The sequence below is a fragment of the Herpailurus yagouaroundi genome, unplaced genomic scaffold (genome assembly GCF_014898765.1).
Source record: "Herpailurus yagouaroundi ecotype Mexico unplaced genomic scaffold, PumYag 221, whole genome shotgun sequence".
In the NCBI taxonomy this organism is placed as follows: domain Eukaryota; kingdom Metazoa; phylum Chordata; class Mammalia; order Carnivora; family Felidae; genus Herpailurus; species Herpailurus yagouaroundi.
The window spans coordinates 10,538,405-10,565,467 of NW_024412452.1; the positions used below are offsets into that span (position 1 = coordinate 10,538,405).

At 37.0% G+C, this 27,063-nt stretch overlaps 1 protein-coding gene and 1 pseudogene across 4 annotated transcripts in view; both read right to left on the reverse strand.

The window, feature by feature from the left end:
• The window catches only part of ALMS1 (ALMS1 centrosome and basal body associated protein), a 223,218-nt gene that overhangs the window by 187,646 nt on the left and 8,509 nt on the right, over positions 1 to 27,063 (reverse strand). For all 4 annotated transcript variants that reach the window (XM_040458522.1, XM_040458521.1, XM_040458524.1 and 1 more), the window contains exons 2-4: positions 17,105 to 17,230; positions 5,736 to 5,931; positions 100 to 217 (exon numbers count right to left, since the gene is read on the reverse strand). In XM_040458522.1, coding sequence (XP_040314456.1) covers positions 100 to 217; positions 5,736 to 5,931; positions 17,105 to 17,230 — 440 coding nt within the window. The remainder of the gene's footprint in view (positions 1 to 99; positions 218 to 5,735; positions 5,932 to 17,104; positions 17,231 to 27,063) is intronic.
• Positions 856 to 1,828, reverse strand: LOC121019255 (single-stranded DNA-binding protein, mitochondrial-like; annotated as a pseudogene).

The window sequence follows — 27,063 nt, forward strand, 5'->3', positions numbered from 1 at the left end:
GTCTCACCTTAGCCTGAAGTCATTTATATTAGCAACAACTTAAAATAAGAAAAGAAAGAGTAAAAAGGTTACATGCAAATAAAAAATAAACCATCCTACCTCAAAGGTGCAAAATCTAGTTCACTTTGTTGAAATAAGGAATCAGACCCAAGCTCTTGATCTTGTGTCAAACATGTCAGCAAAGGCAAATCAGGAGAAGCAAAGTTGTCTTGTATGACTGCAAAGTTTGAAGTATAAAAATGTTGTGAATGCTGAAAGTTAATTTCTTAGCTTACCCATGTAATAAAGAACCTAAATATGCCACCATCTGGAAGTTTCTATAAGCATCAGAATGGTAACATAGCAGCAGCAGCAACTACCATTTATTCATAGCCTGAAAAGGTCCCAGCACTTAAAGTACATTTAAAAGAAAACCTTGAAGGATAGGTATTATTATACCCATCTCGCAGATGAGGAAACATGATTACAAAATTTAAGAAATATTAATTTGTCCACAAATAACTTAAGTGTCAGAGTGAGAACTGAACCTAAACACTCTAATTTCTTTTTTTTATATCTATAAAGAATATTTTAATTCTTGTCCTTAGGAACTGTTTTTTTTTGTTTTTGTTTTTGTTTTTGTTTTTAATTTTTTTTCAACGTTTATTTATTTTGGGGACAGAGAGAGACAGAGCATGAACGGGCGAGGGGCAGAGAGAGAGGGAGACACAGAATCGGAAACAGGCTCCAGGCTCTGAGCCATCAGCCCAGAGCCTGACGCGGGGCTCGAACCCACGGACCGCGAGATCGTGACCTGGCTGAAGTCGGACGCTTAACCGACTGCGCCACCCAGGCGCCCCGCTTGTCCTTAGAAACTGTAAGACTACACTTGATTTGGAAATGAGACTGTACCAAACAATGGCCAAAGAAGAATCGTCCACTCTATGCCTTTTCTTTGGTCTGGTCGCTCAGAAATATATTATCAGCTATGATTGTTGTCGCTTGTCGCCTCACATTGTTTTTATCTGTGTATTCACCATAGTCAACTTTCCCTTCCACATAGATGCAGGACCCCTTTTTCACATACCGATACGCCACATCTCTGAGGCCTGGTCAGAATACTGATATTCTGTGCCATGTCATCTTTTGACTGACATCACCCATTTGGTATACTTCACTCTCCCCTGACCGCCACATCTCATTCATTGCTAGAGAAAATATCGTGACTGAGTTTTTCCCTTCCACCTGTCTCATGACGGGGTCCTGACCCACTTGCCCAAGGAGTTGCACACATTTCAGAGATCTTTCAAGAACCAAGCTGCTAGCTATTTCAGACTCACATCTTACAAACTGATGAAATACCTGTAATACAGGTCTCCAAAACATGACCTCTATTTGTTTTTCCTACAACCTACTCTTTGGTCTTCCCACTTAGCAAAGAACTTGTGGCTCCTCCTCCCTCACTGGATGCTCTAGCCCAAACTAGCCCTAAACACTCTAATTTCTTAGCAAGTACCCTTATCCATTACAAGTGTTTCTTTCCATCTTATAACAAAGTGTAGTCCACAGGTTCCTGGGCATCCCAAAAATATTCTTAGGAGGTGCCTAGAGTCAAAATTATATTCAATATAATATTTAGATGTCATTCGCCTTATTCACTCTCATTCTCTCACAAGGGTACTGTAGAATTTTCCAGAAGCTACATTATCTATGATATAGCAATATATTGAATGCAGAAGCAGGTATCAGAAATCTACCTGTCTTCCATGAGGTCAAATATTACAGGGGTTTTAAGTAAAACAATGCTACTCTTCTAAATATTTTTGTTTTAGAAAAGTTATTTTTCTTTTTTTTTTTTTTAATGTTTATTTGTTTTTGAGACAGAGAGAGACAGAGCATGAACGGGGGAGGGTCAGAGAGAGAGGGAGACACAGAATCTGAAGCAGGCTCCAGGCTCTGAGCTGTCAGCACAGAGCCCGACGCAGGGCTTGAACTCACGGACCGTGAGATCATGACCTGAGCCGAAGTCAGACGCTTAACCGACTGAGCCACGCAGGCACCCCAGAAAAGTTATTTTTCTAAAAAAATACGTAAATTAACACATATGCGGCAATGGAGCTGTTATTTTATAATGAGTTAATAAATATTTCAGAAATTTCTCAGTTTTAATTTCTAATATGGGAAAATACCAATAACCTACATAAACAAAAGCTCTTTGAAGTCCTCAATAATTTTAAAGTATGTAAAGGAGTCTTATGACCAAACAGTTTGAGAACCGCTGATTCAAAAGAAAAATAATTCTTGGGGTACCTGGGTGGCTCAGTCAGTTAAGCGTCCGGCTCTTGGTTTCCGCTCTGGTCATGATCTCCCAGTTCATGAGTTCAAGCCCGCGTCAGGCTCTGTGCTGACAGAGCGGAGCCTGCTTTGGATTCTTTCTCTCTCTCCCTCTCTCTCTCTGCACCTCCCCTGCTTGCTATCTCTCTCTCCCTCTCTCTCTCCAACTTAAAAACAATTTTTTTTAAAAAAAAGGAAAAATAATTCTTGTGGATTTCTGAAGGTCAACTTAAACAATTGTTATTAAATGTGCTTAAATATGTACAAAATAGGTATAAACTCCTTATTTTTTATAGCATTTATATAACTATAAAACAAGAATAAAGTTTTAGTAGAAATAAAACTATAAAACCAACATTTATCTAATGCACTGTATCTAATATTAATTTAACTGGATACATGATATTTTGCTAAAACTCAACTGTTCTTTCACCATGAATATAATACTGTTGCTACAGTATACTTTCTTGACTTCAGAATACCTATAATACCACATTGTACACCTTCCCTATCATAACTGTCATACTCTTGTTTTCATCTTTGGCCTGCCTGCTTCCCACCTTCGTTGTCAACTCCACATCCACTTTATTCACAGCTATATCCTCAGTGCCTAGCAAAGTATTTGCTATACTTAGTAGGCACTCAAAATAGAATTATTTATTTACCGAATGAATTTATTAAAAATAAGAAGCAGAGGCACCTGGGTGGCTTTGCCAGTTAAGCACCCGACTCTTGATTTCAGCTCAGGTCATGATCTCACAGTTCATGGGTTCATCAGGCTCTGCGCTAACAGCATAGATTCTTTCCCGGCCTCTCTCTCAAAATAAATAGTTTTTTTAACTAAGAAGCAGAATGATAACAATAACCTTTACTACCAAGAACTACTTGGTATAATTCCTCTTTGACCCTGGTTTAGAGGCTCGTTCTTAAACCTTTGTAACAGAAGTCCTTCACCCCTCTAAGAATCCTGAAGGTTTTTAACAAAGACCCCACATTTCCTCACATTTAGACAACTACTGATGGCTTGGAGCACTCTTTTTTTTTTTTTTTCTTTTACATTTTATTTATTTTTGAGAGAGAGACAGAGAGAGACAGAGCACAAGTGGGGGAGGGGCAGAGAGAGAGGGAGACACAGAATCCAAAGCAGGCTCCAGGCTCTGAGCTGTCAGCACAGAGCCCGAAGTGAGGCTCAAACCCACAAACCGTGAGATCACGACCTGAGCCGAAGTCAGTTGCTTAACCGACTGAGCCACCCAGGCATCCCGGATCACTTTTTTAAGACATCTAACTGTTCTGGCACCAGTCATCATGACATTTGCCACTGGTGAGACCAATACACCCCTCAATGACTGTATTCATGACCGTTGTAACAAAACAGCAATGATGAAATTTCCTCTAGCTATCAGATCCACAGATCTGCTACAATTAAAGATGTTCTACTTTCTACAGTAAATCACAAGCTGGAGTTACAAAACTCTACCTACAAAACATTTTAGAAGCCACATCATAAAGTCTCCTACCCAATGCTGAAATTCTATTGGAGAATTCTGCTTGACATTTTACAGTGACATAAAGCTCACTTTATTGTTATATAGTCTTTCCATTATTAAATGGCACTATTAAAAAGTTCTTTCTTATATCAAATTGAAAACAGCTTCCCTAGAAGTTATGTATTCTCATTTTAACCTATTGACTAGGAATTAGCAAACGTTTTTAATAAAAGGCCAACTAATAAATATTTTAGACTTTCTTGGTCACATGTGGTCTCCATCACACATACTTCTTTTTGTTTGTTTTTACAAACTTTTAAAAACACAAAAACTATTAAATGGGTAAGGGGCATTAAGGAATCTACTCCTGAAATCATTGTTTCACTATATGCTAACTAATTTGGACATAAATTTTTAAAAATAAAAAATAAAATTAAAAAATAAATAAATAAATAAAATAAAAATACAAAAACTATTCTTAGCTCACGGAAGGTACAAAATCAGACCCCTGCTCTAGACCATTCTAATACCCATCCCATGGTACTCTTATTTTTCTGTTTACTAAACTGTCTTCCCATAAGTAGAAGTAGCTTTCATCTATATACCCCTAGCATCAAACACACCATAGGCACTTAGATATTTGTTCAATGAATGAATGAATGAACAGTAAGTTCCTTCCTCTTTAGCTTGACAGTGCTTCAAACACCTGATCATAGCAAAGTCTTCTTTCATCTACAGTCATACTCATCTCTTCTCACAAAGGAATTCTAATGCTGTCAACATCTTTCTTAAAATGTGAAACTAAAACTGACTTTGATGATCCACAGCATAAATTACACTGGCGCCAATATTTTGATTTGGATAGCCTTGGCTTATGTTTGAAAAGAACTTGCTGAATTAACTCCTATTTGTGCTCCTCTACAAAACTCTGACAAGACAACATCGTGGTTAAATCTCATTCCCGTGTCAAAGGCTAATTTTAAAATATGTGATTGATGCATTTTTCTCAAATTTTGAAAAAAAACCTGAATAAAGCAGAAAGAAGAAAATAATGTTTGTCTGAATATCATTTAGGCATGAAAAAATTTAAATTACCATACTCGTTAAACATTCTTCTGACCCAAAGTAGTAATAATACAATTCTACCTCCTACCTTTATGATTTGAAAAGCATTTAAAGTTTACCTTTTGTAAAGGGCACCTAGGTGGCTCAATCAGTTAAGCATCCAACTCTTGGTTTTGGCTCACGTCATGATCCCAGGGTTGTGAGATCAAGCTTCACGTCAGGTTTCACACTGACAGCACAGAGCCTGCATGGGATTCTCTCTCTCCCTCTTTATCTGCTCATTCCCCACATACTCTCTCAAAATAAATAAATAGACTTAAAAAAAAATTTACCTCTGTAAAGAGCTAATAAGTCAGTTCCACATTAAATGGAAGAAACCAATAAGATCTACCTCAAACAAGTCATTTAACCTTTTAATCTTAATTTGGGGGTCTGAAAACTGAGAATAACATATGCCTTAAGTACTCCTAGGTATCTAATGAGGTAAACATAAACATTTGCTTTTTTAAGGATCATGGAGTCTCCATTGTTGACAGAAGTTGTCAAAGGATAATATACAGTTTACCCCAAGGAAAAATCCACAAATTCTGGGCTGAGGAGGTATACCCACTAGAGAGGAAATGATCACCTTTCTGCCTTCTGTGAGGAATAGAACATAACAAAATGAGGGGAGAGTGCGCATTTAACATAACTAGTCCAGCTGGCCAGTGTAGAAAACCAGAAATAAGCTAATACCCTTGAGGATGGCTCTATAAAGCTCCTCAACTCAAGAAAGGATTTAGATACAGGACCTGTAGCCGCGCCCCCCCCAAAAGTATTTTTACAAATTTGAGGTATTACTACTAGTTAAAAATAAAGAGGCATTACCTAGCAGCGGTGAACATAAGAGATCTCTCTTGGGTTCCTTTACTTGATTTTCCGGTTGGGTCAATATACCTTCCTCCAGAGAGGGGAAGCCTGTCACTTTGGTCCTTTCCTCTCTCATATTAAAACTGGTGTGGGTTGTATCCAAAGTGTGGGAAGAATCCATCTCTTGAGGAAGACAATGCCAAGATTCTGTTCTCTAAAACAATAATTTTAAAGGAAAATATGCTAAGTAATTAACTGAGTTACCATATACGTTAATATTTAGATTTGGGGCACCTGGGTGGCTCAGTTGGTTAAGTGTCTGACTTCAGCTCAGGTCATGATCTCGCAGTCTGTGAGTTCGAGCCCCACGTCAGGCTCTGGGATGACAGCTCGGAGCCTAGAACCGGCTTCGGATTCTGTGTCTCCCTCTCTCTCTGCCCCTCCCCTGCTTGCTCTCTCTCTCTCTCTCTCTCTCTCTCTCTCTCTCAAAAATAAACATGCATTAAAAAAAATAAAAGAAGGGCCCCTGGGTAGCTCAGTCAGTTGAGCATCCAACCTCGGCTCAGGTCATGATCTTGCAGTTTGTGAGTTCAAGCCCTACATCGGGCTTGCTGCTGTCAGTGCAGAGCTGCTTCGGATCCTCTGTCTCCCTCAATCTGCCCCTCCCCGGCTCATGCTCACATGCTCGCTCTCTCTCTCTCTCTCTCTCTCAAAGATAAATATTAAAAAATAGATATAATATTTAGCTTTAAATATCCACTCACATAGCATATAGCTTCCTATATGATGACATTCTCATCACAATGTTTGGAAAAATTAAAACTGTTCCTTCTGTATGTTTTTCACAATATTAACTACATTAGACCTTTTTCCCATTACTACCCATCTTTTAACACGTTATATCACTGGCATTTCTGCTATTCTTTAACAGTTCTCATCACTAAAACAATAAATACATATGGTTCTACGTGATGAAATCTTACCATCTGATCACAAAACTGAAAAAAAGCTACAAGATGCTCTATATGTGACCACTTTACTGAATTCTTAATTAGCTATGCTGGTTTCTGGAGGACTCTTGGCTCTTCTCATTATATAACATTATCACATCATCCATGAATAATGATACATGTGTCTCTTTCAAATGTTTACTCTTACAATAGAGGCATGATTGAGAGCAACACTTCTCAAAATATATATGGGAGGGAACAGTTTTCCCTACTTCTTTTATATTCTTGTACTTATCTCTTGACAGACCAATAACAACCAGATTGGCACCAATCCACAGACCATACTATACTAAGTAGCAATGCTGAATTACAGACTAATAGCAAACAATTTTATCGGCATTTTCCTTTTAAATTTGGTATTGGTTAATAAAGATATTCTTCCTATCAGGCTATGAAAGTACACTTTTATTTTCATATTTAATTAATCTGATTAGGAATGAGCTCAACTTTGATCAAAGTATATTATAGTTATCTTTTTTTTCCAATTAAGTCTGATAACATATTGCAATGAATTTTTTTCTATTGCAACATTGGTTACTTGGCAGTGGTAGATCAGACTTTTAATCATATTTACTAGTCTGGTCTTTAACATTTTCACTCATATATAGTCTTAATCAGGATTTTAGAATGGCTTGCTTTTGTTTTCTAACCTTGTTCTATAATTTCGTTCTATATTTATTTTATACAAGGAAATTAAACTTTCTTTAAAAATAGAAAATATTTCACCAGTAAACCTATTAGGTCCAGAAACCTTTTTGATAGCTGGTATTATTTTAACTTTCTCAGTTACCTCTTTAGTAGTACTAGTCCAACTCTATAAGCTTTAATACATTTGTATTAAGCTTATTTCATTAGGGCTTTTTCTCTTGACTGGATTTTTCAGAAATGTAGCCATTGTTTTTATCTTGAATTTAGCAATTTTATTATATTTTCTAAATTTATTTGTTTTCCTTTTTATTATGTTTCCTCTTCCTATAGTTGTTCACCCTTTATCTAAAATCTTTGGTCAAATAATAAACTCATTTGATATTTATTTATTTATTTATTTGTTTGAAAATGAGAAAATGACATTATATCATGGCAATCTACATACTTGGATACATAATCTATTGATTTTCATGATTTTGTAAATAGTCTGTTACTGGACTCTTCTTTCTTGACCAATTCAAATGTTTTTTAAAGAGAATATAAATGTTTTCACTCCCAAATGACCTAGAATCTACAAAAAGAAGATGTATTATAATTTAGAATGATTTTCTCAAACAACACTTTCATCTTTGAAGTTAATTCCATTATTTAAAATTCATTAATCAAAAGCTCTTTTAGTATGTTAAAAAAAAAAGATACACAACTATCCACTACCTATTATCAATTATATAAATATATGCAGCAAAAAAACATTAAGGCATAAGATTCTAAAATATTAACACTACTCATCTGTGGTTTATGGGAGTATGTAACAGACCTTTAGCATTCCAAACTATCTCAATCCCTTCCATGCTGAATAAATTCGACCAACCTAGAGCACCAAATCACTGCTGGAAACATGTTTTTAATACTTAAAAATAAAAGGCGTTTAACTTTAAAGTTTTTCTTTTGAGAATACTCCATTCTATAGAACATAGTGGGCCAAAGAAGGGTTTTAAAGCAGGGGAATTCTAGTCATTGTGTGACTCTCACTACAGCAAAATCTCTAGTCCCTAACTTATCTCTCAGCCTCCTTGAGCCTGGTTTGAGCCTGGTCCCATAGTTTATTCCTCACTCCTATAAGAGAGGTATCTGTTCTCCCGCCCACACTCTTGCCTCCTCAGATCTCTTACTCTACTCTAGCTCCACTTCAGTAATTCTTTAACCTCATTAAAACAACTATCCTACCACATTTACACTTTTTATAATTCCTTTCTTAGCTGTATTTTCCTCTTTACCACTCTGAGAGTTCACAGTCATCTTCATATCATCCTCATAACCGCTGCCTTGCAAACATCTTTAACTTTCCTGCCCTTTTCTCCCACCATCCTATTTGCCTGGCAAAAGCTCAATTCTAGTCGAACCTTCTCCGTATTTGAATCCAAGCAGCAGCACACTGCTGAGTAAAGCACAAACGCAGATGGTTTGTCCTTTAAATTGATTACATTAAATCTCAAGGGCACTCAGCATTGCCTGGAAATCCTACTGTATTTTCCTGGTGAACTGACTTGCTAAAGACAGATTCTAAAGGTAACATCAGCTGAGTCTCTCCTCAGAACTGAACTCTCCTTCTTCCTCATTTTCAAATGATGACCTCATCGACTTCAATTAAGTGAAAGGCATGAGATGGAACTTCCTTATCTTCCTATCACCAGATCTACAACCCCATTTTCATTTTGTGACTTAAAAGAAGTCTGTCACCAACCTTCCCATCTTATTCCATTCTTTTTTTTTTTTTAAGTTTATTTATTTTTGGAGAGAGAGTGTGCAAGTGCCAGAGGAGCAGAGAGAGAGGGGGAGAGAGAGAATCCCAAGCAGGCTCTACGCTGTCAGCGCAGAACCCAATGCAGGGCTCAGGCTCACAAACTGTGAGATCCTGATAATGACCCAAAATCAAGAGTTGGACACAGAACCGACTGAGCCTCCCAAGGGACCCCTTCATTCTTTTCGACGATTGCCTTCCTATAATGATTCTCCTGCTTTTCTTCATCTATTTTCCCTCTATACTAAATCATACCTCTCCCCAAACGTACTTATAATTTCCCATCATAAAATAAAATTTTAAAGCATCCCTCTTCTACATTCCTTTTCTTTCTGCATATTTCGGGTTCTTTTTTTTTTTTTTTTTTTTTTTTGGTTTTTAAATTCCAGTTAGTTAACATACAGTGTAATATTAGTTTGAGGTGTACAATTTAGTGATTCAACACTTACCTACAACATCCAGTGGTCATCACAAGCTTCTGTACACTCTGTTATTATGTTTCTATCACACAATGATTGCTTGTGTTATACCTTTTTGATCAATATAAAAAGACCCTCAAATCCTTAATGTTTTTGACAGATATGAGTAGGGATAACAAATAAGCAGTGAATATAAACAAATTTTGAGGGAGAAATGAAGATTAGAGATACAAATTTGGGATTTTTAAGTATACAGGTATATTTAAACCCCCAGATCTAGATGAGAATCAAAACATCCCAACACTTCAAGCAAAAGTCAAAAACTCAAATGTATACAGGGCGAGGGAGGTAATAGAAATGAGTAAATCCACCTGGAATTAGGGAGTGATGGGACCTGTGGCCAAATATGCACTCCATATGCACTTTAAAGTGTTCTATTTTGAAATTTTAAAAACACTGTGTCAAAAAAAATTTTTTCTAGGGCGCCTGGGTAACTCAGTTAAGCATCCAGCTTCGGCTCAGATCATGGTCTCGCGGTTCGTGGGTTCAAGCCTACACTGGGCTCTGTGCTGACACTTAGAGCTTGGAGCCTGCTTCAGATCCTATGTCTCCCTCTCTCTCTGCACCCCCCCCCCCCCGCCCACTTCTCTCTCTAGCTCAAAAAAAAAAAAATATTAAAAAAATATTTTTTCAGGGCACCTGGGTGACTCAGTTGAGCATCCAACTCTTGATTACAGCTCAGGTCATGATCTCACAGTTCAAGTTCCACATTGGGCTCTGTGCTGACAGCTCAGGGCCTGGAGCCTACTTTGAATTCCATGTTTCCCCTTCTTTCTGCCCCTCCCCCGCTTGTGCTCTGTCTCTCTGTCTGAAGATAAAGCAACAAAGGAAACAGAATAGCAGAAGAGTAGAAAGAAAACCGGTAGAAGCTAAGAAAGGAAATAATTTTAATTAAGTTATGCAATGGTTAACAGTGTCAAATGCTATTTATTGTACCTAAGATGAGGACAGAAAAGTGCTCACTGTATTCAATTATACAAATGTTGGCAAAACTTGCTTTCACTGAGTTGAGGTGAGAACGCAAAGGAGATTAAGTAAAATAATAAGTAAATAACCAGTGACATAAGGCATATATACTTAAAAGGAAAAAAATATAGTTGATATTACTTTTAAAAATCCACAAAAGAGCTACTACTAACATCAGTAAATGTGATTAACAAGGTCACAGGATAAAAGGTCAATATAAAAAGTCATTTATATTTCTATATACTTGCAATGAAAAGGAAATTGAAATTTTTAAAAACATCAGTAAAATTACCCTTCAATAAAAACAATGTTCTAAAAAAAAGGAAGTGTAACACAAACGTGTTAAGCTGGGTATACTGAAAACAACAAAACACTAATGAAAAAAATTAAACACCTAACTAAAACTAAAAGAACTGCTGTGTTTGTGGATTAGAGAACTCAAATATTATTAAGATGTCAATTCTCTACAAATTGATGTACAGACTCAAAGCAATCTTAATCAAAATTTGAGGTTTTTTTGGGGCGCCTGGGTGGCGCAGTCGGTTAAGCGTCCAACTTCAGCCAGGTCACGATCTCGCGGTCCGTGAGTTCGAGCCCCGCGTCAGGCTCTGGGCTGATGGCTCAGAGCCTGGAGCCTGTTTCCGATTCTGTGTCTCCCTCTCTCTCTGCCCCTCCCCCGTTCATGCTCTGTCTCTCTCTGTCCCAAAAATAAATAAATGTTGAAAAAAAAAAAATTTGAGGTTTTTTTAATGACCAACCTGATTCTAAAATTTATATAGAAATTTTAAAAACCTAGCATAAACAAAACCATTTTTCAAAAGAGGAACAAAGGGGGAGAACTCACACCACCTGATTTCAAGACAGCACAATAATTAAGAATGTGGGATTGGCATAACAGACACATAAATCAATGGAATAGAGAGTCCAGAAATAGACCAACATACACAGTCAATCTGTTTTTAATTTTTTTTTTTTTTGGTTTATTTTTATTTTTAAGAGAGACAGAGACAGAGCTTGAGCAGGGGAGGGGCAGAGAGAGAGGGAGACACAGAATCTGAAGCAGGCTCCAGGTTCTGAGCTGTCAGCACAGAGCCCGACACAGGGCTCGAACTCAGGGTCCGTGAGATCATGACCTGAGCCAAAGTCGGACACCCAACCGACTGAGCCACCCAGGCGCCCCAAATCCGTTTTTGATTAAGATGCCAAGTAAGCACTAGAGAAAAAGACCATATTTACAGCAAACAGTGGTGGAATGACAATTAGATTTTCATATGTAAAAAAATGAAGCTGGATCCTTCACATGACATACAAAAACCAACTCAAAATGGATCATAGATGTAAATATAAAGGCTAGAACTATAAAACTTCAGAAACCGTGGTTCTCAACTCAGTAAAATTTTGACACCACCCTCTCCCCTCTACCATGGGACACTTGGCAATTTTTGGAGACATTTTTCATGTTTATAACATGGAGAAGTATTATTGATGTCTAATGGGGAAAGGTCAAGGATGCTGTTAAACACCTTACAACATTCAGGACAGCCCCGCACAATAAGGAACCATCTGGCCCAAAATGTCAAAAGGGCCAAGGCTGAGAAATCTTGTGCTGGAAAAATAGACAGGAAAAAATCTTTGTGACATAGGATTAGGCCAGTATTTCTCAGAACACAAGAAGTATAAACCATAAAAAAAAACAAAATCAATACACCAACTTCATCAAAATTGAAGCTTCTGCGCTTAAAAGATATATAGAATTTGGAGAAAAAACCATAAAGTGGGAGAAAATACTTGCAAAACATGTTTGATAAAGGTCTTGCATCTAGAATTTATAAAGAATTCCCAAATTCAACAAGTGGAACAAATCAGCCATTAAAAAAAGGGAAGTGATCTTAAAAGACCCTATGTTAAAGAAGAAACATGGGTGGCAAATAACACACAGAAAGATGCACAATATCATTAGTCATTAGGAAAATGCATATTAAAACCACAATGAGATACCATAATGCATCTAGAATGGCAAAAAAAATTTGAAACAAAAAAACTGGCACAGCCACTCTGGAAAACAGTATGGAAGTTCCTCAAAAAATTAAAAATAGAACTGCTCTATAACCCAGAAACTGCACTACTAGGTATTTATCCAAAGGATATAAAAACACTAATTCAAAGGGGCATATGCACCCCAATGTTTATGGCAGTGCTATCAACAATAGCCAAATTACAGGAAAAGCCCAAACGTCCATCATCTGATGCATGGATAAAGAAGATATGGAGTGTCTGGTATACACATACATATACACACACAGACACACACACACACACAATGGAATACTACTTGGTGATGAAAAAGAATGAAATCTTGCCATCTGCAACAATGTGGATGGAACTACAGTGTATTATGTTGAGTGAAATACGTCAGAGAAAGACTAATATCATATAATTTCAGTCATATGTAGAATTTAACAAAACAGATGAACATGGGGGAAGGGAAGGAAAAATAAAATAAGATAAAAACAGAGAGGAAGGCTGGGGCGCCTGGGTGGCTCAGCTGGTTAAGCATCAGACTTCGGCTCAGGTCACGATCTCACAGTTTCTGAGTTCGAGCCCCGCATCAGGCTCTGTGCTGACAGCTCAGAGCTTGGAGCCTGCTTCAGATTCCGTGTCTCCTCTCTCTCTGCCCCTCCCCTGCTCATGCTCGGTCTCTCTCTCTCTCTCTCAAAAATAAATAAACATTAGGGGTGCCTGGGTGGCTCAGTCGGTTAAGCGTCCAACTTCGGCTCAGGTCATGATCTCGCGGTCCGTGAGTTCGAGCCCCGCATCAGGCTCTGTGCTGACTGCTCGGAGCCTGGAGCCTGTTTCAGATTCTGTGTCTCCCTCTCTCTCTGACCCTCCCCCATTCATGCTCTGTCTCTCTCTGTCTCAAAAATAAATAAACGTTAAAAAACATTTTTTAAAAAGATAAACATTAAAAAAAAAAAAAGAGAGAGGAAGGCAAGCCATAAGAGACTATTAAATACAGACAACAAACTGAGGGTTGCTGGAGGGAAGGTGGCAGGGTCTGGGGGGTGGTGATGTGCTACATGGGTGATGATGGATATCAAGGAGGGCACTTGTTGGGATGAGCACTCGGCGTCGTACATAAGTGATGAATCACTAATTTCTACTCCTGAAACCAATACTACACCATATGTTAACTAACTTGAATTTAAATTAAAATATATACATACATACATATATACGTACACACATACTGATAATACCAAGAGCTGGCAAGGACACAAATCAACTAGAACTCTCACACACTGTGGGGGAAAGCAAAATGGCACAACCACTTAGGAAAATAGTTTAGCACTTTCTTGTAACATTAAACATACAATTACTTTACCAGCCAGCAATTCCAATCCTAAGTATCTACCCAAGAGAAATGAAACCATTTGTCTACCCAAAAACCTATACCTGTATGGAATACTCATCAGCAATATAAAATTAAAAAGAACTACTGATTCATACAACAATATGGATAAATCTTAAAAGCATGTGCTAAGTGAAAGAAGCCAGATTCAAAAGTCTATACGCTGTAATTCTGAAAAGGCAAAACTATAGGGACAGAAATCAGATCAGTGGTTGCCAAGGACTAAGGATGGGGGAGATTACTGATTACAATGTGGCACAAGGGAACTTTTTTGAGGTGATGGCTGTCTTGTATATCTCAAATGTGATAGTGGTTATATGACTGTATATATTTGTGAAACCTCATCAAATTGTATACCTAAGAGTGAAGTTTACTATATTAAATTATACATCAATGAGGTTAACATAGCAGGAAATGGAGAGAACACTTAAAAATTTCATTTAACAGGGAGCAGAATATTAAATCAAACAGGAGTTGGAGGAGAAGAGAGGATGAGACATTTGTATTCAAGTTGCTGGAGGTGACATGGTCTAGACTGTGACATGAGATGAATAACCTAATGGGGGTAAGAGAGGTTTAGGAGGAGGAATGTAGGAAAAGATCTCTGCAGGTTAGATCAAAGATCCAAGAGTTTTAGGCACTACATGAGTAATGTAAGCTGAAGTGAAAGAAACTGAGAACAGTGTAGCAAAAGCTATAGTTTTTAATAAATAATGAAAACTAACTTAGACAAGAGCAATAAAGATGAATGAGCAGAATAAAAAGGAGAAAAGAGGGGAGGAAATTAGAAAGTGGCATAATGCTCCAGCTATGCTAAGGAATCCAGGCATAAAGGCAGAAATGAAGAGCTACAGGACCTATCCGTTGTGTATGTATTTTTTTCATGGCATAGATTTCATAAGACAGGAACAAAAAGTAGGATATCTATTTTTAAACCATGCTCTAGGGGCGCCTGGGTGGCGCAGTCGGTTAAGCGTCCGACTTCAGCCAGGTCACGATCTCACTGTCCGTGAGTTCGAGCCCCGCGTCAGGCTCTGGGCTGATGGCTCAGAGCCTGGAGCCTGTTTCCAATTCTGTGTCTCCCTCTCTCTCTGCCCCTCCCCCCTTCATGCTCTGTCTCTCTCTGTCCCAAAAATAAAAAATAAACGTTGAAAAAATTAAAAAAATTAAAAAAATAAATAAATAAATAAAATAAAAAAAATAAAAAAAAATAAACCATGCTCTACCATAAACATGTCCTCAGAGAATATTAAACTATTTGGGGGTATATCCCTATATTCATTTCCTAGGGCTGCCATAACAAAGTTACACAAACTGGACGGCTCAAAACAACATTATTCTCTCACAGTTCTAGAGGCTGTCAGTCTGAAACCAAGGGTTGGCAGGGTCATGCTCCATCCAAAGCCTCTAGAGGAGCATCTTTCCTTACCTCTTCTACCCTCTGGTAACCCCAGGCATTCCTTGGCTTGTGCAAGTCTATCTCCAACTTCTGCCTCTGTCTTCACAGGGCCAACTTCTACCTGGGTGTCTCTCTCTTCGCATACTGTTCTTGTCTCTTGTAACAGTCATATTGGATTAAGGGTCCACCCTACTCCAGTATGATCTCATCTAAGTTATATCTGCAATCACCCTATTTCCAAATAAGGACACATTCTAAGGTACTGGGGATTAGGATTTCAACACATTTGGGGGCACACAATTTAATCCACTGCAATCCCCCTTCCATTTAATGGCCCCGAGTGCTATGCATTTTCTGTTAAGGTTTCTTTTAACCCCTTGCCATTGATGATAGCAAATCTCCTTCTTCCATATTTTGCATCAAATAAATAATCACTGCAATTTAGGGGAAATTGAAGGTACCAGAAGAAATCTGATACCCAACTTATTAGATAATCAACCTTAAATATTTAACCATTTTGAGTAAGTGTGCATTTTTCCTCCAACAAACATGTATGAACTTTTTCCCTATCTGCTCACAATTTTTCTATTTCTTCTAAATTTATAACTATGCTCTAGATCAGTGGTTCTCAAAGTGTGGTCCAAGGATACCTGGAAGTCATAGATGCTCTTTCAGGCATCTATGTGGGCCTCCCTTTTCTATGTATCTATGTAAGGCCAGATTTTCTTCATATACTTCAACGTATCCCAACAGACTAAATGCAGAAGCAGATAACAGAATCCAATTGTGATAGTTAATTTTATGTGTCAACTTGGCTGAGCCACCAGGTGCCCAGATATTTGGTTAAACATTATTCTGTATGTCTGTGTGTCTAGATGAGATTAACATTTGATCCACAGACTAAGTAAAGCAGATTGCCCTTCCCAATGTGGCCAAGCCTCATCCAATCCATTTAAAGCCCCGAACAGAACAAAAGGCTAAACAAGAGAGAATTCACTGTCTCAGCCTGATGGGTCTTTGAGCTAGTACATTGGTATTCTCCTACCTTTAAACTCAGATTCAGAGAACTTACACCATCAGCTGGCCTGGTCCTCAGCCCTTCAAGATTCAAACTGGAACTTACACCATTAATTCTCCTGGTTCTCAGGCTTCTGGATTCAGACTACAACTATACTATCAGCATTCCTGGGTCTCCAGGTTGTGAATCTTGAGAATTCTCAGCCGTCATAAAAGCCAATTCGTTATTTTACATATACATACATACAATATATACAATAAATAGATATGCAAAAATACAAAACAATGCCACTCACGCTCCCAACTAGTTGTCCTGGAAAATAGTTATTTTTCACTTTAAAATACATTATTTATCTTAATATATAATGGTTTGTTATTTTAAAAATATTTTTAAATGTTTTAATTTCTAGTAAGCTAAATATCAATATAGATAGTCCATATAAATAAAAGATACTTAAAATACTTTTGAAGAATATAAAGGAGTCCTGAGACAAAAAAAAAAGTGAAATGCTATTCTATATAACTAAGATTATCAAAGATCTATTAGAAAAATGGAATATTAAAGTAATTCACCCCTTACCATTCTTCAAAGCTGAATCAGAATTTCTCATGCAGCTTATGAAAAAGAAAAATAATTTCCCAGTTACATAAGACATACCTGATCATCTCCAGAATCCCACTGAGCTGTTTTTTTCACAGAGACTACATTAGCATCAGAAATCTGTATACCACTATTGTCTTGATATAGTGACTGTTGCCATACATGACAGGTCAATGGAACAACCTGAAAATCAAAAGCAGATTTAAATAGTGATGAACGATGGTGATAAACAATCACTATTGTTAAACAATAATAAAATCTAAACTTTAGCTATATTTCTAAGTTTATAAAGTACTTTCATATATATAACATTTCAACTTCACAACCACTCCAAATTACTACTTTCACTTAAAAATAAAAAAACAGGGCACCTGGGAAGTTCAGTTGGTTAAGCGTCTGACTTCGGCTAAGGTCATGATCTCGCGGTTGGTGGGTTCAGGCCCCGCATCTGGCTCTATGCTGACAGCTCAGAGCCTGGAGCCTGCTTTGGATTCTGTGCCTCCCTCTCTCTTTCTGCCCCCACCCACTCTCTGTCTCTGTCTCTCAAAAATAAATAAATGAAAAAAATTTTTAAGTAAAAAAAAAAATTACAAAAAGTCTTAAGGTTATCCAGTTAGAACTCAACATACTTTCCAATAAACCACAGCAGTTCCTTAACCTCCTATAGTCCTAGAAGTAAAAGAAGCAAGCAGAAACAAGCAAGTTATTGGTTTTAAAATCTTACTATTTAAGACACCTAAGAAATTAACCCTACAAATGGGGACTAAAATCAACTCATAGTATGGACGGTGGGAACAAACTTAAGGCTCATTTTGTGAGACAGGGGTTAGAGCAGGGCTCTCTCACCTGTGAAAGACAATAAAAGCTGTGACTGTAGCCCAAGGCTGAAGCAATGCAAACGGAACAGACCCAAGGCAATCAAACAAAAATGACTTAGGTCAAAGTCACCAACTGGCTCAGGGACTGGTTCCTGAGATTTCTCCAGTATCCCTGGACAATAAAAACCCAAAGCTTCAATATAAGACTTCTTCTTCTGGGGCGCCTGGGTGGCTCAGTCAGTTAAGTGTCTGACTTCGGCTCAGGTCATGATCTCGCAGTTCCTGAGTTAGAACCCTGTGTCAGCGCACAGCTGGCTTTGGATCCCCCACCTCTCTCTTTCTGCCCCTCCTCCACTATCGCATACTCTCTCTCTCAAAAAGAAATGAACATTATGGGGCGCCTGGGTGGCTTGGTCGGTTAAGCGTCCGACTTCGGCTCAGGTCATGATCTCATGGTCCGTGAGTTCGAGCCCCACGTCGGGCTCTGTGCTGACCGCTCAGAGCCTGCAGCCTGTTTCAGATTCTGTGTCTCCCTCTCTCTCTGCCCCTCCCCTGTTCATGCTCTGTCTCTCTCTGTCTCAAAAATAAATAAACGTTAAAAAAAAAAATTAAAATAAAAAAAGAAATGAACATTGGAAAAAAAAAAAAGAAGACCTCTCTTTTAAAAAAGCAGCCACAAGGGGCAAGGTAGAGACAACCACAAGAACACCAGATAGAGAAGGGTGTACCCAAAGACAAAACAAAAAAACACTCGTGCTAAAAATGCGATTATAAACTATATTTTCAAAAACATTAAAATGAATAACTCAGATCCTCAAAGAAATAAAGATACAATGTCCATAAAAGGGGAAGAAGTTATAAAAGTAAAACAGGCAGTTATGAGTCAAGAAAAGATGAATTCTAACAAAATATTAACCACAAATGTGAAAGAGCCTCTGAAGGAAACCTCAAGTTATCATATTTTTTTCCAGAATTAAAACACTATTACTATATTAACAAAACATTTTTACAGAGGACTTACAAGAATGTGCTTTTGGTCACAAAAAAGGCCAGCATATTTAAAATCTATTCAAGAACTACAGAGATTTCTAAGATATCAACTATTCCAAGAGGTTTTTCTCTAAAGGTAAAGAACCATGGTACATACCCATCTTGCCTCAATGGCAATGTTTAAGGGACAAAGAATAAAAAGCAAAGAAAATTGTTTTGCAAATGCAATCTGGCAATCTGAAATCCGTAAGTATGTAACAATATAGCCAATGTTTTGGCACAGTTAGTCTTCTTTGAGCCTTCCAGGAAAGAAGAATGCCAAAATGAATGTTCAAAATGGCTATTCACTGTAGCTCAATAATGCTGGTTGTGGACCATGGTGTATCTATCACCTTTGAAAAGAGCTGATTCACAACAGCTGATAAAGAGAGTTCAATTCGTTAGGATATTTGTAGAAAACTAATGACACAATATTAAGAAACCAGCACTTTGAGAACTAATCCAATGTGTGAGAAAAAAAACACTCCCCCCTGACTTTTATCAGTTTAAAGAAAACCTAAAAGTCAAAATTAAATGCTAAAAGAAAAGTTCTTATTAAAAATCCCTTCCCCAGATTTTCCTATTCTTATCACCTACTTGTTTAGACTTCATCAAGAAAACTCATTCTTAATATATTCCCATATGTTTGATTAACCTTCCCCCCATTACCTCTGAATATAACCTAAATGCTTGAAGGATTTAAAAGATGAATGCTTCAAAACTAAGCAAGTGTCATCAGCAACTCTTCATCTGAGATTAAATGATTTTGGTATAAATTAAAGTTTGAAAGAGTCCCTCCCTAAGTTTTTAATATTAAAAGGTAGTAGTCTTTATGCTGTCTATGAAATAACAATTTAGATCTAAGGACACATATAGGTTGAAAAATGAAAGGATGGAAAAAGATAGTCCATGCAAATGGTAACCAAAAAAGCACAGGAGTGGTATACCAAGTTCAGACAAAATAGATTTTAAATCAAAAATTGTTACAAGACAAGGGGCACCTGGGTGGTTTAGTTGGTTAAGCATCTGACTCTTGATTTTGGCTTGGGTTATGATTTCATGGTTCGTAGGTTCAAGCCCCGTGTCTGGCTCTGCAGACAGCATGGAGCTTACCTGGGATTTTTCTCTCCCTCTTTCTCTGCCTCTCCCCTGCTCATGGTCTCTCCTTCTCTTTCAAAATAAATAAATATATTTTAAAAAACCTATTACAAGACAAAGGACACTATATAATCATAAAAGGGTCAAATCAAATCACCAAGAAGATATAAGAATTACAAGTATCTATGCACTCAAATACTAAATCAATTGGGCAAATTTTTAAAGACTTGAAGGGAGAAATACACAGCAACACAGTAATATTAAGAGATTTCAATACCTCACTTTCAATAATGGACAGATAACCATACAGAAGAACAATAAGGAAACAGGAACTGAGTAACACTGTAGACCAATGGGACCTAACACACATATACCGAACACTCCACCTAAAAACAGCAGAATATACATTTTTCTCAAGTACACATGGAACATTCTTTAGGGCAGAACATGTTAGGCCACAAAACAAGTCTCAACAAATTCAAGGAGACTGAAATATACAGTATTTTTCCCAATCACAATAGAATGAAACTAGCAATCAATAGCACAGAAAAAAACCTGTAAATTTCCAAAATATGTATAATTTAAACACATATTCAAAAAATTAATGGGCCAAACAAGAAGTCACAAGGGAAAATAAAAAATACTTTGACACAACTGAATATGAAGACACAAAATACCAAAACTTATGTGATACAGCAAAAGCAATGCTAAAAGGGTAGTATGTGTATATTAAAAAAAAAAATCATGATATCAAATCGATAGCCTAACTTACACCTCAAGGAACAATGAACTAAACCTAAAGCAAGCATAAGGAAAGAAATAATAAACAATGGAGCACAGATAAACAAAATACTGAACATAAAAAAAAAATCAGTGAAACTAATAGCTGAGTTTTTTTAAAGACCAACAAAATTGGCAAACCCTTAACTAGACTGACTAAGAAAAAAGAAAAAAGGCTCAAGATAATAAAATCAGAAATTTAAAGAGGAAAATTACAAGCAATGGCACAGAAATAAGGCTTATAAGAGAACAGTATGAACAATTCTATACCAACAAATTGGACAGCAAAGAAGAAATGTATGAATTCCTGGAAACACACATTCTACCAACACTGAATCATGAAAGATTAGAAAATCTGAACAAACTTGTAACTAGCAAGAAGACTGATTTGGTAATCAAAAACCTCCCAACGGAAAAGCCAAGGACCAGATGGCTTCACTACAGAATTCTACCAAACAATTAGAAAAGAATGAACAAGGGCACCTGGGTGGCTCAGTCGGTTGAGCGTCCGACTTCGGTTCAGGTCATGATCTCGCGGGTCGTGGGTTTGAGCCCCGCATCAGGCTCTGTGCTGACAGCTCGGAGCCTGGAGCCTGCTTTGGATTCTGGGTCTCCCTTTCCCTCTGCCCCTCCCCTGCTCACGCTCTGTCTCTCTGTCTTAAAAATGAATAAAACATTAAAAAAAATTTTTTTAATAAAAAAAAAAAAAGAATGAACATCAATCCTAGAACATTCCCAAAAAATTGAAGAGGAAGGAACACTTCCTAACTCATTCTATGAGGCTAGTATTACCCTGATACGAAGCAAACAGCCAAAGACACTACAAGAAAACGAACATCAATATCCTTAATAAACACAGAAGCAAAAATCCACAACAACTTACTAGCACAGAATTCATAGCATATTAAATGGATTGTATACCATATTCCAGTGGGATTTAACCCAAGAACACAAGGGTGGTTCAACATATAAAAACCAATCAACATAATAGCTCACATTAACAGAATTAAGGATAAAATGATTATTTCAACTGCTGCAGAAAAAGCATTTGACAATATTCACCACCCTTTCATAATAAAAACACTCAACAAACTAGAAAAAGAAGAAAACTACCTCAACATAGTAAGAACCAGATATGAAAAACCCACAGCAAACATCATATTCAATAGTGAAAGACTGAAAGTATTTCCTGTAAGATCAGGAATAAAGACTTTCACCACTTCTATTCAAAATAGTTCTGGAAGTTCAAACCAGAGCATTAAGCAAGAAAAGGAAATAAAAGGCAACCAAACTGGAAAGGACAAAGTAAAATATCTCATTTGTAGATGATATAGTCTTATATAGAGAAAACTTTAAAGATTACACACACGCAGTTAGAATAAGCTAATTCATCAAAGTATCAGAATACAAAGTCAACACACAAAAATCCATTGCATTTCTATACACAGTAAACAATCTGAAAAGAAATTACAAAAACAATTCCACTTACAGTGCATTAAAAAGAATAAACAACTTAGGGGGCGCCTGGGTGGTTGAGTCAGTTGAGCATCCGACTTCAGCTCAGGTCACGATTTCACAGTTTGTGAGTTCCAGCCCCACATCGGGCCCTGTGTTGACAGCTCAGAGCCCGGAGCCTGCTTCGGATTCTGTGTCTCCCTCTCTCTCTCTCTGCCCCTCCCCTGCTCACACAGTCTCTCTCCAAAATAATAAACATTAAAAAAAAGGTTCAACGGTGATTTAAAAAAATAAAATAAAAAGAATAAAATATTTAGGAATTAACCAAAAAGGTGAAAATCTTATACAGTGTAAACTACTTTACTCAAAATGACATACAAAAATTAACTAAAATGGATCAAAGACTTAAACGTAAGACTTAAAACAAGAGAACTCTTATAAGAAAACATGGAACAAAAGCTTCATGACACTGAATTTGGCAATGATTTCCTGGTATAGGTAACAAAAGAAAAAAGAGACTAACTGGACTTCATGACAATAAAAAAAAAATTGCGCATCAAAAGACACTATCAACAGAGTAAAAAGACAAACCACAGAATGGGAGAAAAAAATATTTGCAAGTCATATATCTGATAAAAGAGTCATAGTTAGAATATATAATGAAAACTATTACAACTCAATAATAAAAAGACAAATAACCCAATTAAAAAATAGGCAAAGGATCTGAATAGACACTTTACCAAAGAAAACATACAAATGGCCAATAACCACATGAAAAAATGCTCAACATCACTAAACGTCAGGGAAATGGAAATCAAAACTACAACAAGATACCACCTCATACCCTTTAAGGTGGCTACTATCAAAAAAAAAAAAAAAAGAAAGAAAGAAACAGAAAATAAGTGCTGGTAAGAATGTAGAAACACTGAAACCCTCATGCACTGTTGATGGAGCTGCAAAAGGTGAAGCCACTGTGGAAAACAGTGCGATAGTTCCTCAAAACATAAAAATAAAATTACCATATGATCCATCAATTCCACTTCTGGGTATATACCCCAAAGAACTGGCAGCAGTCCCAAGTGTCCATTGATAAATAAATGGATTAGCAAAATATGGTAAGTGCATACAATGGAATATTATTAAGGGAATTAAACATTAGAAGGGAAGGATATTCCTACAAAGGAATTCTACATGTTCTATAGTATGAGTGAACCTTGAAGACATCACGCTAAGGTGAAGTTAAGTCAGTCACAAAATGACACATACTGTTAAGATTCCGCTTAAATGAGGTAACTAAAGTAGTCAAATTCATAGAAACATAAACATGGTGGTTACCAGAGGCTGGGGTGAGAGGAATGGGAAGTTGTGTTTAATGGGCACAAAGCTTCAGTTTTGCAAGATGAAAAGAGTTCTGAAAATTGGTTGTACAACAATGTTAATATATTTAACATTACCAAACTGCACACTTAAAAATGGTTAAAATGGTAAATTTTATATTTATTTTGTCACAATTAATTAAAAATAATTCAAGCCCCAGATAAACAAAAGAGAAGATTTCTTGATAACAAACCTGTTTTACAGAAAATACTAAGGGATGTTCTTCAGGATGAAAGCAAGTGACACCAGTGAGTAATTCAAACTTATAGAAAACAACAAAAAGGGCTAATCAAAGCAATATTGCAGGTAATTGCAAAAGACAGTATAATGGCATACTTCTCCTTTCTTCCTTTCACTGATTTAAAAAGCAACTATATCAAACAATATATATCTAACTGTATTGTTGGGCCTATAACATAGAAATGTATTTGATAATGACAGCACAAAGGAGATCAACAGGAACAGAGTGCAATGGAATAGGAAAATGACCCCATGAGGCGCCTGGGTGGCTCAGTCCGTTGAGCTTCCAACTTCAGCTCAGGTCATGATCTCACAGTTCATGGGTTCGGCCCGCATCAGGCTCTGTGCTGACAGCTCAGAGCCTGGAGCCTGCTTGGATTCTGCGTCTCCCTCTATCTCTGCCCCTCCTGGCACGTTCTCTCTTGTTCTCTCTCTCTCTCTCAAAAATAAACATAAAAAAAAAATTTTTTTTAATGAAAAAAGAAAATGATACCAGATAGTAACTCAAAAAAAGGGAAGAAATGAAGAGTACAAAAAAGGGATAAGTAGATTAATATAACAATCGCTACAAATGTATCTTTGTTATTCTACCTTCTGCCAGATTCTTCAAAAAAACCTAAGATTTTATAAAGTTTTAACTATAACAACATATTGCTGAGTATAACACATGTAGACATATGCCTAATAGTAACAGCACTAAAGAAGGGGTAGGGAATGGACCTGTATGGGCATAAAGTTTCTATATGGCAATATAAAGACTAAAGGAAAAAAACAGACACAAGATATACAGAAAATAAAAAGCTAAATAGCAGAAATAAATCCAAGCATATTATTAACACTACACGTGAATGAACCAAACAATCCAATCAAAGGCATATGTTGTGTTAGACTGCATATTAGACAGTTGAAAAAGAAGATTCAACTGTATGCTATCTATAGGAGACACACTTTAGGCTCAAAAAGACAAACAGGTTATAAGTTAAAGAATAGATAAAAAAGATTTACTATGCAAACAATCATAAAAGAGATAGAGTGGCTATAGTAATATCAAGACAAAACATATTAAAACATAATGAAATACCTAAGAACAAATTTAACCAAGGAGGTGAAAGACTTGTACTCTGAAAACTATAAAACACTGATGAAAGAATTGAGGACAACACAAATGGAAAGGTATTCCATGCTCATGGAATGGAAGAACCAATATTGTTAAAATTTCCATACTACCCAAAGCAATCTGCAGATTCAATACAATCCCTATCAAAATGCCAGGAACACTTAATCCTTGTATGGAACCACAAAAGACCCCAAATAGCCAAAGCAATCTTGAAAAGTAAAGGAGTCCTTGGGTGGCTCAGTCAGTTAAGCGTCTGACTCTTGATTTCAGCTCAGGTCATGATCTCATAGTTATGAGATTGAGCCCCACATTGGGGTCCAGGCTGAACATGAAGCCTGCTTAAGATTCTCTCTCTCAACTTAACAGAAGACCATAGGGGAAGGGAAGAGGAAAAAAAAAAAAAAAAGTTACAAGCAGAGAGAGGGAGGGAGGCAAACCATAAGAAACTCTTAAATGCAGAGAACTAAGGGTTGATGGGGGATGGGGACGAGGGGAAAGTGGGTGATGGGCATTGAGGAGGGCACTTGTTGAGATGAGCACCAGGTGTTGTATGTAAACCAATTTGACAATAAATATAAAAAAAAAAAAAATTCTCTCTCTCTCTCTCTCTCCCCTTTTGCCCCTCCCTCATGAGTGCATGCACTCTCTCAAATTAAAAAAAAAAAAAAAAAAAAAAGGGAAGAAAAAAACAAAAACAAAAATAAAACTGGAGGTATCACAATCCCAGATCTTAAGATATACTACAAAGCTACAATAATCAAAACAATACAGGGGCGCCTGAGTGACTCAGTCGGTTAGGTGTCCAATTTCAGCTCAGGTCATGATTTCACAGTTGGTGAATTACAGCCCCGCATCGGGCTGGGTGCTGACAGTTCAGAGCCTGGAGCCTGCTTCAGATTCTGTGTCTCCCCTGCCCCACTCACACTCTGTCTCTGTCTCCTTCAAAAATAAATAAACATTAAAAAAAATTATTTTTAAACAGTATAGTACTGGCACACACACACACAAATATATATAAATGGAACAAAATACAGCCCAGAAATAATATAATATTAATAACATAACATAAATTGATTATGTGACCATTAATCTTTGACAAAGGAGGCAAGAATACATAATAGAAGATAGTACCTTCCTTCAACAAATGGTGCTGGAAAAAGTGAACAGCTACATGCAAAAGAATGAAACTGGACCACTTTCTTATACCACATACCAAAATAAACTTAAAATGAAAAGAAAAAAAAAAAAAAAAGATGGATTAAGGACCTAAATGTGAGATCCGAAACCATAAAAATCCTAGAAGGGCTCACAGGCAGTAATTTCTCTGACACTGGCCACACAACATTCTTCTAGATATGTCTCCTGAGTCAAGAGAAACAAAAACAAAACTGAACTCTTTGGGATTACATCAAAATAAAATGCTTCTGCACAGCAAAGTAAATAATCAACAAAACTAAAGACAACCTACTGAATGGGAGAAGGTATTTGCAAATGACACATCCAATACAGGGTTAGTACCCAAAAAATATAAAAAACTTACACAACACCAAAAAAGCAAATAATCCAATTAAAAAATGGGCAAAAGACATGAACAGACATTTCTCCAAAGAAGATATCAGATGGTGAAGAGACACAAGAAAAGATGCTCAACATGAAGGAAATGCACATCAAAATCACAATGAGGTATCACCTCACATCTCTAAGAATGACTAAAATCAAAAACGCAAGAAACAAATGTTGGTGAAAATGTGGAGAAAAAGGAGCCTTCAGGCACTGCTGGTGGAAATGCAAACTGATGCAGCCTCCATGGAAAACAGTATGAAGGTTCTTAAAAAAATTAAAAATAGAACTACTACATGATCCAGTAATTTCACTACTGAGCATTTACCCTCAAAATATGAAAACATTAATTTGAGAAGATAAATGCGCCCCTATGTTTACTGCAGCATTATTTATAATAGACAAATTATGGAAGCAGCCCAAGGGTTCATTGATAGACAAATGGATAAAGAAGATGCGGGGTGTGTGTGTGTGTGTGTGTGTGTGTATATGTATACACACACACACACACACACACACACACACACACACACACACACACA